Source organism: Podarcis erhardii, assembly GCF_964252035.2.
Source record: "Podarcis erhardii genome assembly, chromosome: 3".
NCBI classification, from domain to species: domain Eukaryota; kingdom Metazoa; phylum Chordata; class Lepidosauria; order Squamata; family Lacertidae; genus Podarcis; species Podarcis erhardii.
Window position 1 is genome coordinate 98,643,138 of NC_138507.1, and position 18,231 is coordinate 98,661,368.

The following is an 18,231-nucleotide window of genomic DNA, read 5'->3' on the forward strand; positions in this document are numbered from 1 at the left end:
GTAGCCTCATTTTGTCACCACAACAATTTCAGTTTGCCATATGGACTGATCCTCCCCTCTCCACACAGTTCTGGGGGTCCACAGTTCGGGGAGGGGGTGGCACATGGGGGAGGGGAAAATGCACAAGCAGAAGGTCCTTGCACAAGGCTACCGCTGATGGGACTCAGTTGAATCCCACCCTGTGTTCTCTGTACAAAGGCTCATTTAGAACTACACCAGAGACTTATGTACATACATTTCTTTTGCCAACTTCTCTCCTTTTCAGTTTCACAGCCCATGTTTTGTTCAGTCCTTTCACTATATTTTACATAAATCTGAATACCTTTCTTGAGAGCCCCCCCCAAAAAACAGCACAAGCATCCTTCTGTCTGGCATGGTAAAACTACAAAGATGGTAATATACAGCACTAATTACAAACATAAAGACTTTATTGATGCTGCTCAATCCCTCAATCTTTCAATACAAAACCATTTTCCGCACAATTGCAATTTAAGAGACTGGAATGGTACTCTGATAGAAAGTTCTGCAAAAAAAAAAAAGAACAACACACCACCTGATCAAGTAAAAAACAGACAAGACTTCTAGAGTCAGCTTCCCATCTTAAATAAGCACACTGTATTTTTCTTAAAGCAAAACAAGGAACTGTTTTGTCACACAGATGTTTCTATACCCGAATAGGAATTGCACCTTTAATAAGAGACTGGACCATCTTGCAGAGCCAAGCTGAAAGCAAAAACTGCTAGGCTCTCTACAAGGAGTCCTGAGCTAAGTTAGGAGCTCCATTGATTGGCTCCACCCCCAGTTACAGGACCAGACAGATAATGACTGAATTCTCACTGAAGAGAGACATGAGAGCCAAGCACAGCAAAGCAACTGTTGAGTGGAAGCCAATGACAGTTTCTCTTTAGCCAATCATAAAGCTCACATGTGCTGTATCATATTTTTAACTTGTGCTTCATTTACACTCCATCCCCATAGCGCTTTGCTCTCTGAACCTCTTTATGTAGGAATAGCTTTGAAATCTGTAATGGACAGATGATGAATATCTCATTCAGATACAGATTGCTATTCAATCCTAGACACATTTACTCAGAAGCAAGCCCTATTAAGTTCAATGGGGCTAGCTCCCATATAAGTAGGAATACAACTACAGCATTAATCTGAGAAAATACAGAAAACCTAGAGGTTTCTTCCAGAATCTCAGCCAAAGTCTGGAGTAATGTGAAAGCACACTGGAGGGAAATGTAAATAGCTGGCTTCTATGCCTATGTGCAACACAATAAAAAAGAGAAAAATTCAAGTCATAATTTTCACCACTCCCATAATTAAATCACACACATCATGGATGATAAAATTCATTTCTATGAAATGTCAGAAGTGACAATATAGCAATGATTAGAGACAAATTTACAATATGCTGTGGTAAATAATGTCACATTCAATTATTGTATTTAAGTTCAAAAAATTTCATTTACATTTTGCCAGAGGGGGAAAAAATGGCCATTTCAAATATACTGATGAGGTTTCTCTTTTGCGTTTTTACATAGTTTTTTAAAAAATGTGTATAAAACATGCCTCACAAAGAGAGGCTGTCTCTCTCATTTGGCACTTGATCATTTTGTGCATTTGTCACGGAGGACGTGTTGCTTGGCTGGTCAGACACAGCGTTCTTTAGCTTTAGTTCTTCCAGCTTTTGCCACAGTTCTTCGCGTTCCAGCTCTTTCTTCTTCTCTCTGTAGAAAAGTAAAGCAATGTGAGTCTTTGGTTGCTGTGCACTCAACGAGTTTGATAAAGCAAGCGTATCAGAAGTCCTGTTTATCATAGCGTGAGCTGGTGTCCACTGCCTGTTGGTGGCTAACTGGCAGCTTACAAGCCGCATCTGACCCACAGCACCTACTGGTTCTGAAGTGGACCTCATACACAGCTCCTGGATTGGCCCAACAGCATCATGTGAGGCACTTCTTCCCAGGTCGCTGGACAAGTAGTGAGAGATGCCCAGAGGGCTCTGGGGTGACTTTCCAATACACTGCAGATAAAGGAGTTTAAAAGAGGTGCTGGCAGCAGAAAAGCTGTCCTCTCTGAAAGAAGAGAATTCCCTAGAGCAATGTCCTTTCCAATGTTGAGAGGACTGGGAAGTGGGAGGAGAGAATGAGTGGCAATGTTATGCCAGGAATACCCAGTGCCCCAGCAACTTGGATGGAAAATTGATCCGTTCCTTGAACAGATTTATAAGGAATATTTTAGACCACATTTCTGCCCAAAACATCCTTCAAGGTAGCTTTTCAGTGTAAACTCAAAATCACAAAGCAAATAATAAAACAATATACTGATCAACACAGAAGCAGCAAAACGCCACATATAGGAACTGTCTTGACAGGAAAAACAAAGGATAAAAAAGGAACTGAAGACCCAGCAAAACAAAAAGGTTTTTAAAGAGTATTGACTGTAGTGGAAGGGGTCACACAGATCTCCTACCTAGTGGAAAGAGTTCCACAGCTTAGGTGCTGCTACTGAAAAGGCCCTGTGTCATGTCATTGTTAGTTGCACATCTGACAGTGCCAGGACACTTTTACAAGGTCTCTACCAGGTGCCACTGGCATGGTAGGACAAGGCCACAGAGCTGCCTTCCTGACCAGCATCCGGGTTGCTTGATGAGGCTAGTGGGGAGAGATTTATTTAGCTACAAATTTACCATAATGTCAAATTAGCATTAATTTAGAGGATGTTTTCAGGCACATTTTGTATAGTCAAAATGGAGGTGGGTGAAAGAAGTAAATACCTTTGTCTTTCTGCTTTATAAGTACTTGTGAGTTCATCAAACAGTTTCCCATTCATCTCCATCAGTGTTTTCAGCACATTATATACTAATGCCACAATGGTCCTAGAAGAAAAGGAAAAGTAGAATGTTAAATTAAGAGAGAAATGTTGTGTTCCAACATTTGTCTTGAATGTCTGACTTTTGTTTCCATTCTGTATAAAATACAAGGCAGCAATATAATCAATTAGGTTTAAAACAGATGTTCTCTCTTGAATATCTGCAGCTTCACGACTCAACTTGTACACTGGGGACTTTTGCCTTTCAAGTTACAAAACGCTGGGAAGGAGTTCCAGCTAATCCAGCTGAACTGATTGTTACCATTGTAATATTACATAGTTCAAATATTGGAAGCGTTTGGTATGCATCGCAATGTAACATCGAAATAGGGAATGCTATTTTCAACAAATTCCTATGTTCAAATAATGTTATAAATGCTACAATTGCAAGAAAGAAAGCACTTTCATAATGGCTTCCATTTACAAGGACTCAGTTAGAACTTAAGTTTATCTAAAACCATTTGAAGAAACAAGAAAATAATTTTTTTGTGTGTTTTCTGAGCAGATTTGTCTACAAATTTCACTCAGTTTTTCATTTTGTGATACTCCTTCTAGAGAGACACTATTTTTCATAATCTGCACACACACACACACACACACACAATAAATTCATTGCAAGTGATAACCAAGAGCCACCATGACCTTTGGGGTCTCTTCCAACTCTCTGGTTCTATGATTCTGTGAAACGTATAGTGCAGATTGTGCCTAAGCCTTGAATCAGTTTCTGCAAGGTTAAATCCTATCCAACTAAGCTATTTGAGTTCTTTGAGACAATCAATAGGCATGTGAATAGGGGTGTTCCAACAGATATTGTGTACTGAAGACTTAAAAACAACAACTCTTGGTAACATCCCTCACCAAAGACTCCTGGGTTAAGCTTAGCAGTCAAGGAGTAAGAGGACAGGTCCTCTTAAGAATCAGTAACTGGTTAAAGAACAGGAAGGAGAGGGCAGGAATAAACAGATTAAGTCTCCCAATAGAGTGTTCCCTCCAGTGATTTTTACTGGAACTGGTAAATGTAAATGATCTAAAGTTAGGGGTCAGCTGTGAGGTGACCAAGGTTGCTACTAACAGCAAATTGTTCAGGTTAGTTTAAAAAAAAAGATTATAAAGGTGCTACAAACCAATCTCTCCAAACTGGGTTGAATGGGCAGTAAAATTGCTATTGCAATTCAATGCAAGCACAAAGTGATGCCCATTTGGGGCCAAAAAAGTTCTAACCATATATATGCCAATGAGGTCTGAACTAGTGCTGACTAGTGAGGAAAGAGATCTTGGGGCCATGATAGATAGCTTGACAAAAATGCCAACCCAATGTGTGGCAGCTATGAAACAGGCGAATTCCACATTTGGAATCCTTATGAAAGGGATTGAAAATTAAAATGCAGGCATCACAGTGTCATTATACAAATCTATGGTGGAATTCAGCACAGTAGACTGACGTGGGTGTTGCATTCTGGGGATCGTGCCTAAAACCGAAAATCGCATAGAATTGAAACCCATTGCATTCAGTGCCAGGTGGGATTGCCAAACTCATTTTTCCCAGAACCCCGCCCCCCTTCGCCCCCTTTTAACCCCCCCCCATGCCTAAAGCTGAATTTGCACAAGTTAAATGAACCCAAGTTGCAGGCTGACAGGTACTGTGAGATGTAGTGATGGTTACCAACTTGGACAGCTTTAAAAGCAGATTAAACAAATTCCTGGAACATAAACTATCATAACTAGTAGCCTTTGTTCTACATACAGTATCAGGGGCAGTATGAACACCAGCTGCTATGAAGCAGGAGCAGCAAAGTGCTGTTGCGCTCATGTCCTGCTTGTGTGCTTCCCATAGGGACTTGACTACCCTTTATGTGAACATGATGCTGAACTAGATTGGTCCAACCCCTGCAATGCAGCAATCTTTCACCCAATGTGGGGCTCAAACCCACAACCCTGAAATCACAGAATCACAGAATTGTAGAATGGGAAGGGACCCCAAAGGTCATCCAGTCCAAGCCCCTGAAATGCAGGAATCTAAACGAAAGCATCCATGACCGATGGGTTAAGAGTCTCATGCTCTACCAACTAAGCTATCCCACAACCACAGCAGTTACTGTGTGAATATCTGAAGGAACTTTTGAAAGACTGAATGCTAAAAAATACATACGGATTCCAGTGTTCTTTGGAGATCTTGTATAAACTACCAAACATAATTGGCAGAATTTTGTCAATGTTCTCCTCAATCAGACCCAGAATGTATTCATTGTTCCAGAAGTACAAAGCCCTTTCAGCAACCTGAAATATACATACAGGAATTATCAGGACTGTGAGGTTGCATAGAGTCTGTTAAAATTTTTGAAAATGCCATGTTATACCTGAAAATGTGAACTTGACACACACTTGGCTATCTGTTTAAAGAGAGGTTCCTGTATTTTTTTGAACTGTGATGGTTCTATAACATCCAGGATTTCTTCAATTTCACCTAAAAACATGACCTGTTATAAAGAAAAGCATGTGGGCTTGATTCTAGTCACATCACAAGTGGCTACACAACAGATCTGTGACAAACAGCAAGTTATTCTAGAGGCATTTGGTAACCAAACTCTTGAGCGCTAGAGGGATACCTCCATATACAGACACCGACCACAAAGGGATGGACTTCAGTGCTAAGACAATTATTTTTAAAATATGAGTAGAATCCTAGTTATTAGCAATATTACAGCTAGAATAAACAGCGTTCAGACATTCTGGCCTGTTAATAATAATAATAATAATAATAATAATAATAATAATAATAATAATAATTTGCAATTCAATATATGGAAATTAATAAGAACTGACCTCTTTCTGGCTGCATGTTTTTGGCCAAAATTTGAGCAATCCTCTGATAACCTAGGTTGTAAAAATAATTTAATAGGAGTCATTACACACCGGTTAAGATTGATTTATACATTTAGCCACTCACAATGCAAAGAAAGACTACCTTAATTTTGATTACTATAATTATATAATTTTAGATAAATGCATCTTGACTTTGAGTGCAGTTCTGTTCCAGTCATATCTCAAACTGTTTTAGCTCTGTTTTCGAAGGATGATTCATACATTTATTAGTGTTATAGTATCTTCTATTATTCTCTTGGAATTCAACCCACGGCTTTTAAAAGGCTGAATTTATTTTTCTATCTGTACAAAAATGTACATGGTAACTTTAAAAACCATTTACACGTTACACAAGAAACTACAAGGAGTCAGATAAACCATTAGTCCATCTAGCTCACTCAGTGTCAGAACCACACTACCAGTAGTGGCATATAGGAGTCTTTCCCACTTCCCAATTATTTGGACAAACACTGATCTTTCAACAAACACCAAAGGAATACGCCATTCTTTAATTTTCAATCTTAAATTGATTTAACGATACCTTTATTCAGGTTCCATTTGTTGTCTGTATTGCACATATTAACAGAAATGTGGGATACAAATTTGTGGGACAAGAAATACATGTAATGCTAGAAATGTCTACTAAACTCCACTTTTTCATGTAGGTCAAATGTTTATCAATATCATCTTTGTTAAACAAATCTGGTCCACCATAAGCACTACTTAATGTAAAATTCCCAGAGGCGAAAAGTCTATGTAGTAATTTCGAGAGTCTTGCTAATTCAATTATTTTAAATTGTTCAGAATTCAAGCAAAGTCTAGATCTATGACTTAGGCAATTCCTATTAACAAGCCATCATGCTTGCAAAATTTGGCATGGTTTAGTAGCCAAATCATTATTTGTATTCACACTGACCCTTCCTTGCTTCTAAATCCTCTGGCACATGTGGACAATGAGACGGGCATGTTTTTATCTCCTACAAATCTTTGGGAGCTGCACAAACATAGTGGAACCAATATTATTATTTTTTAAACCAAGTGCACCAAAAATTTTCAAACTGAACATACATAACTTACCGGTTCTGTTAACGTCATATCTTTTTCCAGGAACTGAACAACACAATAGGCCAGCTAAAACACAGATAAAAGGTTTAAATGTTTTGTTGAAAAAGATAATATTGCACAGGTTTTCACTGTTTTAAAAGGCAATTAAGCATGTGGCCCATACAAGATAATTACTAAATCTACAGAAAATGAGACTAATATAAAACTCTGGTTAAACTTTATGATCTGAAAGATCTGGACTCAAATTCAGATCTCGAGCACTCCATTCTTCTCTGCTGTGAGGGGAGGAGGAACAACTGGTCCAGGAGAGCTTCGAGTAGAGGATCTCCTGGTTTAGTGAAAGCTGGTTGTCCACTTTCCTCCTAGTCAAGGAAAGACAGCCAGGAGCATGCAACCCAAGTATGGGAAGGGGGATGGAGAAAGAAACTACATACTAAGAGGAAGAATATGAGCATCACTGCTGACACTGTAAGTAGTAGTGGTAGTAGTAGTAATAGTAATGAATTCATTAATTGCCTTCTAAACCACTGTCTGAAGGCAATTTACAGATAAGAAAATTAAAAGCACAAGTACAAATCCATTTAAAACAAGAATAAAACCCTAACAAGAGGACACTTGTGGTGAAGACCCATTTATCCAGCTGTGGCAACCCAGTTGGATGGGTGGCATTTATTATTATTATTATTACTACTATTTTAATGGGTGTTATTTTTCATTTCATCTTTGTTTTTATTATGTATTTTGTGTTTTTATCTTGTATTTTTATGTTGTGAACTGCCCTGAGACCTATGGATGAAGGGTGGTGTACAAATTTAATAACAACAACAACAACAACAACAACAACAACTTAAAGCCATGTCTCCCGGGTGCATGCTTTACTTTTCTAAACTGTAATATATAGGTCAACTGTAACAAATCCTGTACATTCCTAGAATCAACCAAGTACATGAGAAAAATATGTATATAAAACAGAGAAAACAATTGTAACAGACAAAAAATAAAAGGCAACTATAAAATAGACACATAAGGTGAGTAGTTGCACATAAGTCCAAGTAAAGATTATCAATTTTATTCAGAATGTCAAGTATAGTTTCAGATTTGCCAGGCTTGTGACGAGGGTTGCCTTGAATCTGAAATATTTCTAAAACCTTAAACTAAAGTAAGCTAACCATTTCAAAAATAACAAATAAAAATCAGAGCATGTGGTCATATCTGCATAGCCTAGAGTATTCCAATCAAGATTAAAATCCAGTTTACAGACAGACATACCTGTGCATGAAATAAAGCTAAAGCCTTTGCAGTATGCATAGGGATGAGAACCTTCATAAGGAACTGCTTATGTTCTGCCTTCAGTGGCAATGCAAAACCATTGATAATACTGCAGGGGGAAAGAAATTAGACAGCAAAGATTATTACTGTACTGTTTTAAAGATAAAAATGAACAGTTAATATTAAAAATGTAGCATAAGATCATCAATGCACTAAATCCAAAATTTCTTTGTAAGGATTTATTGCATTAATCCTGTTGCTGAAGACGTTGACTACAGGGCAGCAAATCTCAGGAACTGTTTATCAGGCTTGCTCCTTCCTCTTCAGCAATCAGATGCCCATCCTTTCAACCAGGAGCAGCAAGTGCTTTTGATGTTACAAAAAGCAAAATCAATCCAAAGCAGAATCAATGTAGCTAAGTTTGTATCAACTCAGTGCAGCTTCTAAGAACTTTTGATGTTTTGTTCTCCATATGGGACACACTTCAGTACAAGGAAAAACATGCAAACTGCATGATGATCATTCCATGACAAGTGTACAGAAGCCTATTCCATGGCATGTGAATATTGCATGTACATACCTTGAAACAAATCTGTGGGAGGGGGTTAGTTTAGATAAGAGCTCTCCAAACAGGCAATTCATAGCAACTGGGGTGAGCCTCAGAGTGCCCCCTTTTTAATACTTTGAAGATGGGCTTCAACTCAAGCCCCTTACTTCCCAAATTAGGCAATGCTCCAGTTGCCAGTCACCATGAGGAATCCTCTTACTGAATTCTTCTGAAAAAGTGTTCTCTGCTTTAACAATGTTTAGACGGGACGATAGTTGAACTGGCAGAAATGGTTTTGGTGAAAGTCACACAGCTAAGAATTAAGCTATAAAACTAATGCTTTGGAGAAAGGAAGAGACAGACAGGCTGCCACAGGCATCATATTCAGCCAACCTCGGTTCCTGGCAGTCATCCCATAGTTGTAGCATCACGTGGTGTTTCTACAATTTTAGTTTATGGTGTAAATCATTTAACAGGGAGCTAGGGAAAGGTTTCACAATGTACCAGGGCAGTGCTGCAGTTATGGGATGCTCCTGAGGCGGGGTTGGAACAATGTGTTAGTACATTAGCTAAATGCAACCTGCGGCATAAAAGCTAACACGAAAGAGAAACATCATCATCATCATCATCATTATTACTACTACTACTACTACTTATAGCCACCATTCTGGGCCATACTAGAAGTGGTTATGGCAGTCCTGATTTACTCCAAACACAAAGAGAAGGGCCAAGTTTAGCAGTAGTATGGATGATGAGTGCTAAACCCTTTCTGTGTCCACTATTTATCACCCCATAGTCCCTTCATCAAGCCTTTTATATCCAACCAAGATCACTTCTGTTATGAGAGCTTGGCTGAGGGGCATTTCATTCAATGAGAAAAGCTACCAAGAGGAAAGTGGCTGGCAGAGGCCAGGGATTTGGTTCTACATTTATCACCAGCAAGCCCCACTTATGGTTACATTTTCCAACCACCTCTTTCTGTGTTGAACACACATGGAATTGCTGCTCCCACACTCAGGGAGCAAAATCAAGAACAAAATCCACCAAATCTTTTGAACATTGCTCAAATGGCTCTGCCAATTGCCCTGGGACCTTGGGTGAAGGGTGAGTAATAAACTGTAACAATAATAATGATAATACCACCACTAACTGGCAAAAGAGTAAACCTACCTTCCTAGTATCTCAAGTAGCTCAGCAACACCATTAAAATGTTCTGTTTCATATATAAACCTGTCAGGATACATTTACAGTCAGTCAATATATGAGCAAAATGGAACACAGAAAATAAACACATACACACACACACTTCAACAGTTTCTAATAAATAAATAAAAATATTAAATTGCTAAGCTCAGCTTCATTTTAGTCTAGAAATAAGGGAATCCTTTTGCAATATTGTACAACAATGCTCTAGCACTAGAGGTAGAGAGGTAGGTTGGGGTGCAACTAAGCCATATTGCATATTCGGTTTCAAGTCATCATCACTAAACATCCATTCATGCATAAAGCTTGCCATATCAGCAACCAGGCCTGATTAATTTCTATAATTTTAGAAAGAGGAAAACCATCAAATTGATTTTTAAAACCACAAAGAAAAGGAGACAAATTAAATGTTTGTCTGCGCTAGAGGAATGGATATGTCATTACATCCCTAAAAACTCAATGCCACAGACTTGGGCAGACACTCCACTCTCTCATACTACTCCCTCAAAAACCCCTTGCATGTTGCATATGAATTACAGACATGTCTCCAGAGCTGATACACTGAAGTAGCAGAAGGTATTTGTGCTGCTGCCAGAGGAAAAGGAGAAGGGGGAGCCCCGCTTGCACCAGCTCTGGGAGTCTAGTACTAAATCATAGAAGAATGCACAGCAAGGCTGGAACAAGAATGTGCAATTTCAAGCAGCAAGCACAGTTAAAGTGTTCATAGCGGTGTAGCAGACTTTCTACACATTGAAATACTACTGGTTTCAGCTTTTTAAAAACACATAAACACTTTTCTTCATAAACCTGTATGGATAGAAGTTATTTGATCAACTGGTGATTTTTCTAGCATTACTTTATCATTCTCCTTTCTCCTGGCCAGAACTTAAGTGTGACAGAACTTAAAGCCCTGCCTGTTTTATATGTGAATTACCACTTCACTGGACACCTATGGCAAATATAAATGTTCCCCAGGAGCTAGGGCTGATCAAGGGAAAGTATACTTATCTTTGAAGTTTGTCCCTTCAAAAGGAAAAGAAATTCCTTGCACATTTACACTTCTCCAAGTGCTAAATAAACTTCCAATGCCCAAATGTTTAAACAGTCCAAACTTATGGTTTCATGCTTGAAGCCTCCAATCTGCAAACAATGGTTGCTGAATCTGCTATTTGTATATAATACTTTATGCCTGAAACTTTCTTGTTGCCAGAGTCAGCTTTATTATCTGCAGTTCACACTTCCTCTGGCATGCAAAGGGTGAGCTGTTTCTTACAGCAGTTTTCAACTTGGGGGGGGGGGATATGTGAGCAGAACAACTTCTCCTTGTGCAGCAGGACCTTCAACCCCTCCCCCCATGCCACACCCAAATTTCCTCCAGAGGGTTGGGGAAACTTCCAGGATAGATTATGAGGTGTGCAGGGAGAAGGGGGTGGGAGTTCCTGTTGCACAGCAGAAGTTGTTTTGCTCACACAAAGCACTACTTAGAGCTACATTGAATACAACACCGTCTTTCAAAGCACCTGAAGCTACCTATCTTTTAGGAGGAAAATGGACAGAAACCCTATTTTTGGATGCACTTTATTCATATCTTATTCAGAAGTGGGTGAATAATTCACATCCGTCAATGAATTCAATCAGTTTAACTGGAATTAAGTAGGCATAGGATAGCAGCCAGGTTGCACAACATGTCAGTTTGGGATTTATTGAGAAGATAGGAAGAATGTTCTCAAGTTATGGAAAGTTACCTCAAGGGGGAGACAGTCCATTATTTCCCTAGTCCTTTAACCCAGCAGCAGCTCTTTTAAAATCCATTGCTTTCAAGTGTATGAGAAGGGTGGGTTTTTTGTTTTTTTGGTATTTTTTTAAATCCCTATACATGTGGATAAGCACCCTAGTAAAAAACTGTGGCCAAGTAATTTTATTTTTATTAAAATACATTTGCAAGATTAATTTGTATGTTTAGTAAACAAACAAACAAACAAATACTGCATATATTGTACCTGAGAAAAATATTGTTGATTTGTTTTCTGATGAAAGCTCTTAATCCAAGGAATTTGCCATAAATTCGGTGAAGCACTGTTTTTAGGAAGTCTCGTTCTCGTGGATCTTCACTATCAAAAAGCTCCAACAGCTATTAAGAAAGCATTGCTTATTACTTCAATACCCAGTAACTAAATCCTAACTGAAAGAAAAACAAGTTTGACCCGAATTCCTCCCACCGCCCTCTAAACTATACCAAAATTAAGCACTGGATTGATTCAGTGACATGTTGTCAAAAATTACTTCACACATAAATGCAGGTCAGGGAAGCTCTCAGTGAATTCATTCTTTATAAACAGCATTACATAAGAAAGAGCAAAAGCATAGGTGCTACATGAATCCTTCGGGCAGGTAGGGGAACACACAAAATCTACAGCAAGGAAATACCTTTAACTGGGACCAACCAAAACACAATGCTGTGTCAAATTTCAGTTGGTCCTAATAAAAGTATTTCCCTATTTTAGAGAACAGGAACAATATTACTGCCCTGTAATAAGTTCATAAAACATTTCCTTAAAACTGGTTGTAATTATACCTATCTAAGCCCACCTAGGGGACACGGGTGGCACTATGGTCTAAACCACTGAGCCTAGGGCTTGCCGATCAGAAGGTCAGCGGTTCGAATCCCCGCGACAGGGTGAGCTCCCGTTGCTCGGTCCCTGCTCCTGCCAGTAGATAAATAGGTACTGCTCCAGCGGGAAGGTAAACGGCATTTCTGTGCGCTGCTCTGGTTTGCTAGAAGCGGCTTAGTTATGCTGGCCACATCACCCGAAAGCTGTACGCCGGCTCCCTCAGCCAGTAAAGCGAGATGAGCGCCGCAACCCCAGAGTCGGCCACGACTGGACCTAATGGTCAGGAGCCCCTTTACCTTTAAGCCCACCTAAGCCTCTGAAATGAATGAGCACAACTCAGATAGGTTACATAAGCAAATCCTGCTAAAATAAGTCTTAGGCATAGTTAAAAAAATTAAAGCACATTATTTCAGTATGACTCAGGTTTAGGTCAATTTAAGCATGAAATGAGCCCCATGTTGCTAAATTAGCTGAAGTGTTCAGTGGCAATGTTAAGTAGTTTTCTCCACCACAGTTTTGTTTCTTGCTCTACACAATGATACATGCAACACTGACTCAAATCCAGAGTTCCTATAAGCAGAATCAGCTGCTCCTGCTTTAAGTCTTTCTCCCTCTGTTTCCTGAAAATCTACTCCAGATAACTGGGGGTCCCTTCAAGACAACTTGCATTTCTGCCAGCGGAAGCATCGACTGGATTGAAGTTCTCCTGCAAACTAAAGAAGCCTTTCCATTTGTGGAATAGGTTCTTTAGATTCAACCAATTATCTTCATACAAAATTAGCAAAATTACAAATATTCCTGATGACTATTTACCTGTTGTACAAATTTCTGGTCAATGTGACGTTTTGCGATGCTAGGTTGGAAATCAGGACTTTCTAAAAACCTTAGTAAAAATTCGTACACCAGCTAGGAAAGAGTAAAACAGACACATTTAGAAAATATACCTTTAAATGCAATAAATTCACAAATTTAAAAGTAGCAAAAAATTTCAGCAGCCAAGTGTAGTCTCTCTCAGGCTTGGTGCTGAGGAATGTTTTCCTGATCCCTGTTAACCATTCTTAAGATACCAGGAGTGCTTGTGAGCACACATGTGCCCAGAGGTTTTGGGCCATATGCTGCCAGCAGGGATATACAGAGTATCCAAGCCAAAGCACAGAAGAATCAAACATGAGATGACAGTTAGGTGCATCCAGGGCAGCAAAGAAATCAAGATAAATGAGAACAGAGTAGAGTAGAGACAAATATAGATTTGACAGTAAGGTAATCAATAATTCTGTGAGGGTCAGGTTCAGTTGCGCTCCCTTCCAAATCTACAATTCTATGATTCTATGAACTTAAAGAATGGAAGCTGTGGGTTCAGAAAGCGACTGAGAAAAGTCAAAGCAGTGGGAGTAAATCTCAAGTTCTAGGAGTTTGGAGGTGAAAGGTAGACGGGAAATCAATATTATATAAAACAAAAAATTCCTTCCAGTAGCACCTTAAAGACCAACTAAGTTAGTTCTAGGTATGAGCTTTCGTGTGCATGCACACTTCTTCAGATACCACTTCAATATTATATAGTTACTTAGGAATAAAAGGTATATATTACATTTCAAAAACTGCTACCCTAGCATACTACTAGCATACTACTGCATGAAATGTTAATACAGTGGAACCTTGGTTTTCAAACATAATCTGTTCCAGAAGTCCACTCGACTTCTGAAACATTCAAAAACCGAAAATCAAAGGGCTATCGGCAAAGTGAATGGTGAAAATGGAAAAAAGCGCCACAGAAGCCGTTGAACTTCCAAGGCATGTTTGAAAACGGAAGCATTCACTTCCAGGTTTTTGGTGTTCGGCTTCCAAAATGTTTGGCAGTCGAGACGTTAAAAAACCGAGGTTCCACTGTACAGAAACAGCATGAATTGGGAATACAAATAGTTATACAAAGGAACATATACAGGTATATATACCTGTATATGGGGCCATGAAGCTTCTAAAGTAGGTTCATCTTCTTCTGGATCAAAATCTGGATTTTCACTTGGTGGAAGTGTCCTGAAGATATTAGAACCAATCTGGAAGAATATAGATACATTTTAAGCTAATTTAATTGTGCCCAAAGAAGGACACAAATATTTATTTTAAAGTATTTATAATTATTGGTTTATTGCATTTAGACATATGACATGCAACAGTTACATAAAATGAGAATTAATTTAAAACAGCATATGCTCAGATAAACATTTCTGACTACATTAACAAGTTGTGTTATGATATACAGTGGTGCCTCACAAGACGAAATTAATTCGTTCCGCGAGTCTCTTCGTCTTGCGGTTTTTTCGTCTTGCGAAGCACGGCTATTAGCGGCTTAGCGGATTAGCGCTATTAGCGGCTTAGCGCCTTAAAAAAAAGGAAAAAACTCGCAAGAACTTGCAAGACGTTTTCGTCTTGTGAAGCAAGCCCATAGGGGAATTCGTCTTGCAAAGCACCTCGAAAAACGGAAAACCCTTTCGTCTAGCGAGTTTTTCGTCTTGCGAGCCATTCGTCTTGCAGGGCACCACTGTAAATTGTTACAGATATGAAATGATGTATAATAGTGTATATGTTTGGATTGTTGACCATTAGTAAAAAGGATTTTGAATCCAAAAAAAATAATTTATAGAAATTTGTAGGAAGTAAGGGAGAAAAGGGAAAGTTAAAATATAAACTTTATGCATACCAAACTGTAAACGATGGGTTCCGTTCTGCCATAGGCTTCATTATTCATATAATCAACAAAATTACAAAATGTATAAACATTGTTGTGTTTCTTCTGGCCTCTTGTTACTTATAATTTTTGTGTCAGTTTTTCCAATAATGCTGTTTACCAAATTACATTATACCATTGATTCATAGTCAATAATTGTAATGATTTCCATGTCCTGGCAATGGTTGCTCCTACAGTGGTTAATAGATGTGTTATGAATTCTTTATTTCTAATTTGTAATATATCAAGACTATGCAAATTAAGTAGAGCTAGTCCTGAAGTCATGGAAACTGTTTGCCTTGTAATTAAAATACTTATGTAAATACATTTTTCCAAAACCTTTCCGTTTTTGGACATTCCTAACACATGCACTGATATGTCCCTATAATAGGACATCCTCTCCAATGCATGGGAGATCTGTTTGGTTTTAGATTAGTACCAGTCATGTACAGTTTTAAGGGTTCTTTTTCTTGTTGCCAATATAGATGGCGGTTTTACTCCCCACACTGTTCCATGTTTCTTCAGTTTTTAACTTCCAATTCAATAACCAGCACCTTCTCAAATTTCGCTGAGGGCAAAACTGAATCTCTATAATAATAGATTTATAGAAAAAATGTATTAATCCTTTTGTCATTATATTTTCTTCAACGATTATTTTCTCATATGTCTTGTGGCTTCACCTTAATTGGTAACTTAATTGGTAACTTAATAGCCATAGTATTTCCATAGTTTCCAACTGAATTTGCATCTCTTTGATGGTAAGTGGTCATCCATCTTTGTAAAAATCTTTCAAATAATGCAGCCCCCCCCCTTTTCTGCACATTGTATTAATAAGGGATCAAGAAGCAGACACTGGAATCAAGGTCGGGGCAAAAATGTCCCAGTGGAAAACTTATAACAAGAGATTGGTGGAACATCAGTAGGGATGGAAAGCAGGATAAAGGACAAGCCCAGGGGAGGAGGCTAGTAATGAAAAGGGTGTTGAAGCCCCTCTAGCAACAGTCCCATCCACTATACACTGAAGTATCCTCTGGAAGATGGGAAGTGGTGGATAAACAGAGTGACTATACCATCAAAAATTGACACTTGAAATAAGCATGTGTCAAGAAATTTGTAATAATGAACAGCCAACAAAATAAGGAGCCACTGGAGTGAAGGGCAGGGAACAGAAGATATTAAAGATGGCATTTTGCTACTTCCATGTGTCTGTGAAGCCCCAGTGACCACTTCTGTCCAGTGATCATACTTCTGCTTCTCCTGGTTTTGAGACCTGAAACAAATGCTGCCTGCATGCTCTCTAAACATTAGTTAGAAAGGAGACTATTTGAGATGCTTCTCTTCACAGACTGTGGGGCTGATATTTAGCATATTGTCTACAAGGGAAAAGACAAATAGTGATCAAGAAAAGTGGTAGGTTATGTTGGCATGGATTACTGATTTGAATCCAGCACTTCAAATCAAGTTCTGTTTAACAGTGGGCACAGATCCAGACAATCAGATTATTCTCTTGACTTAGGCATGGTATTTACACACATTCAGTCTCCTTATCTGCTCAAGATTTGATAAAGAATTCTCATGCTGCCAGTTTCACATTTTCTTCTTATACTGCAATGCCAGGAGCAAAAACCTTTTAGTTTCTGTTCCAAAACCTTAATAAATCTATGGCTGAAGTGGGCAACTTTCAAATTTCACAGAGGTTTCAAGTGTATAAAGTTTAGCTGCATGTTATATTAAATAAATGTAAATGTTATTCACATGCATAATAAGGGTTGAGCACTTTCAAGGTGAATTTGACAGATGGTGCTAAAAAGAAGCTGATTAATTTACAGATGAGAAACAAAGGACAATATGATGAACTATTGTTTTAATGGAATACATTCACGGCTGCTGTGAAGGCACAGCGTGCCTCTGCTTTACAATTTACAATAATAAATTCCCAGACCTCTAACGGAAATTGTTGTGAAAAGTATCTTTGAAGATAAGGAATGAGAGGTCAAATGTAGAACTACAATTTCAGGAAAATATCTGTTCAAAAAGAGAATCTTACATGTTATTTGTCTGGGGGCATTAGGAATGCAAGTATCGGTTTTACCTGCCCTAGAAATTTATTGCTGGCTTACTGCTGGATATGCTCCTACCATTGTAGGAGTCTCACTTGGCCATTACTGGCTTTATCTCTGGAACATCCAAGGAAAGCACTGGTAGGGACAGGAGCACAGTTCAGACATCACGCTAGATTAAATGCAAGACCATGGACTGACAAGAGTGAGCACCTCAGAGATTCGCATGCCACTTATACCTCTGTCCACCTTTAATGACAACTATGATTGTATTTATTGCATACCTAATCTACATCTTTGCATTTTCCTTATTCTTCCTCCCCCCCTTTCCTCCCCTCATTTTCCTTATTCTAAGTACTTGTCAGGTAAGGAAAAGAGGTCAAAGACATTTGGCAGCCACAATCTGTTCTGAGCTATCACTCAGCCAGAAATACATATAATGTCATGGCAACTTGTCCTACCTGGTGCTGCTACTGAATGGCAGATCAGTGCATAAGACCAGTCTCATGAAGCAATTGACATGGTGTGTAATACTGAAGCCTTGGTGGGCGAACCGAGCAGGCCTGACCTGACTCAGTGGTGTCCTCTCCCCTGGCATCAGGGCTGGAAGGTCAATGTTGGTGGTGGGGGAGTCACCATCATCCACAGAAATACTATATTTGCTTAGGAATTTGAGTTGAGTCTTTGCACCTTGTGATAGGCCAGTGAGAGAGAACAAAAGTCCTATTGGTCCAGGGTGGAAAATATCCAACCCATGGGCTAGGCCAGGCCCCAAATTAGGCCTTCAATGATGTTTCTCCCAAATAACACACTCCTACACTATATCTGATGTCATATAGTTGTTTAATTGTTGTCCATCTTGTTTATAATATTTTAGAAACAGCTCTGTGGTTATTTTGTAATGAAGAGAGGTCTAGAAGTGTTATTAATAAATATATATCTGAACTGGAGTAGTCACAAATGCTACTAACCATAATTTGCTCTCAAGCCAGATTTTAACATGGAAATCCTTGT

The 18,231-nt window shown here is 38.8% G+C and overlaps 1 protein-coding gene across 1 annotated transcript in view; it reads right to left on the reverse strand.

Annotated features, from left to right (window-relative positions):
* Nucleotides 1-410: 410 nt before the first annotated feature.
* PPP2R5A (protein phosphatase 2 regulatory subunit B'alpha) overlaps nucleotides 411-18,231 on the reverse strand; it is a 44,070-nt gene continuing 26,249 nt past the window's right edge. The window contains exons 3-13 of the mRNA XM_081854832.1: nucleotides 14,385-14,486; nucleotides 13,246-13,338; nucleotides 11,821-11,951; nucleotides 9,788-9,847; nucleotides 8,071-8,179; nucleotides 6,814-6,867; nucleotides 5,698-5,748; nucleotides 5,232-5,351; nucleotides 5,024-5,151; nucleotides 2,780-2,881; nucleotides 411-1,733 (exon numbers count right to left, since the gene is read on the reverse strand). Of these exons, the coding sequence (XP_081710958.1) occupies nucleotides 1,577-1,733; nucleotides 2,780-2,881; nucleotides 5,024-5,151; nucleotides 5,232-5,351; nucleotides 5,698-5,748; nucleotides 6,814-6,867; nucleotides 8,071-8,179; nucleotides 9,788-9,847; nucleotides 11,821-11,951; nucleotides 13,246-13,338; nucleotides 14,385-14,486 (1,107 nt within the window). The 3' untranslated portion in view covers nucleotides 411-1,576. The remainder of the gene's footprint in view (nucleotides 1,734-2,779; nucleotides 2,882-5,023; nucleotides 5,152-5,231; nucleotides 5,352-5,697; nucleotides 5,749-6,813; nucleotides 6,868-8,070; nucleotides 8,180-9,787; nucleotides 9,848-11,820; nucleotides 11,952-13,245; nucleotides 13,339-14,384; nucleotides 14,487-18,231) is intronic.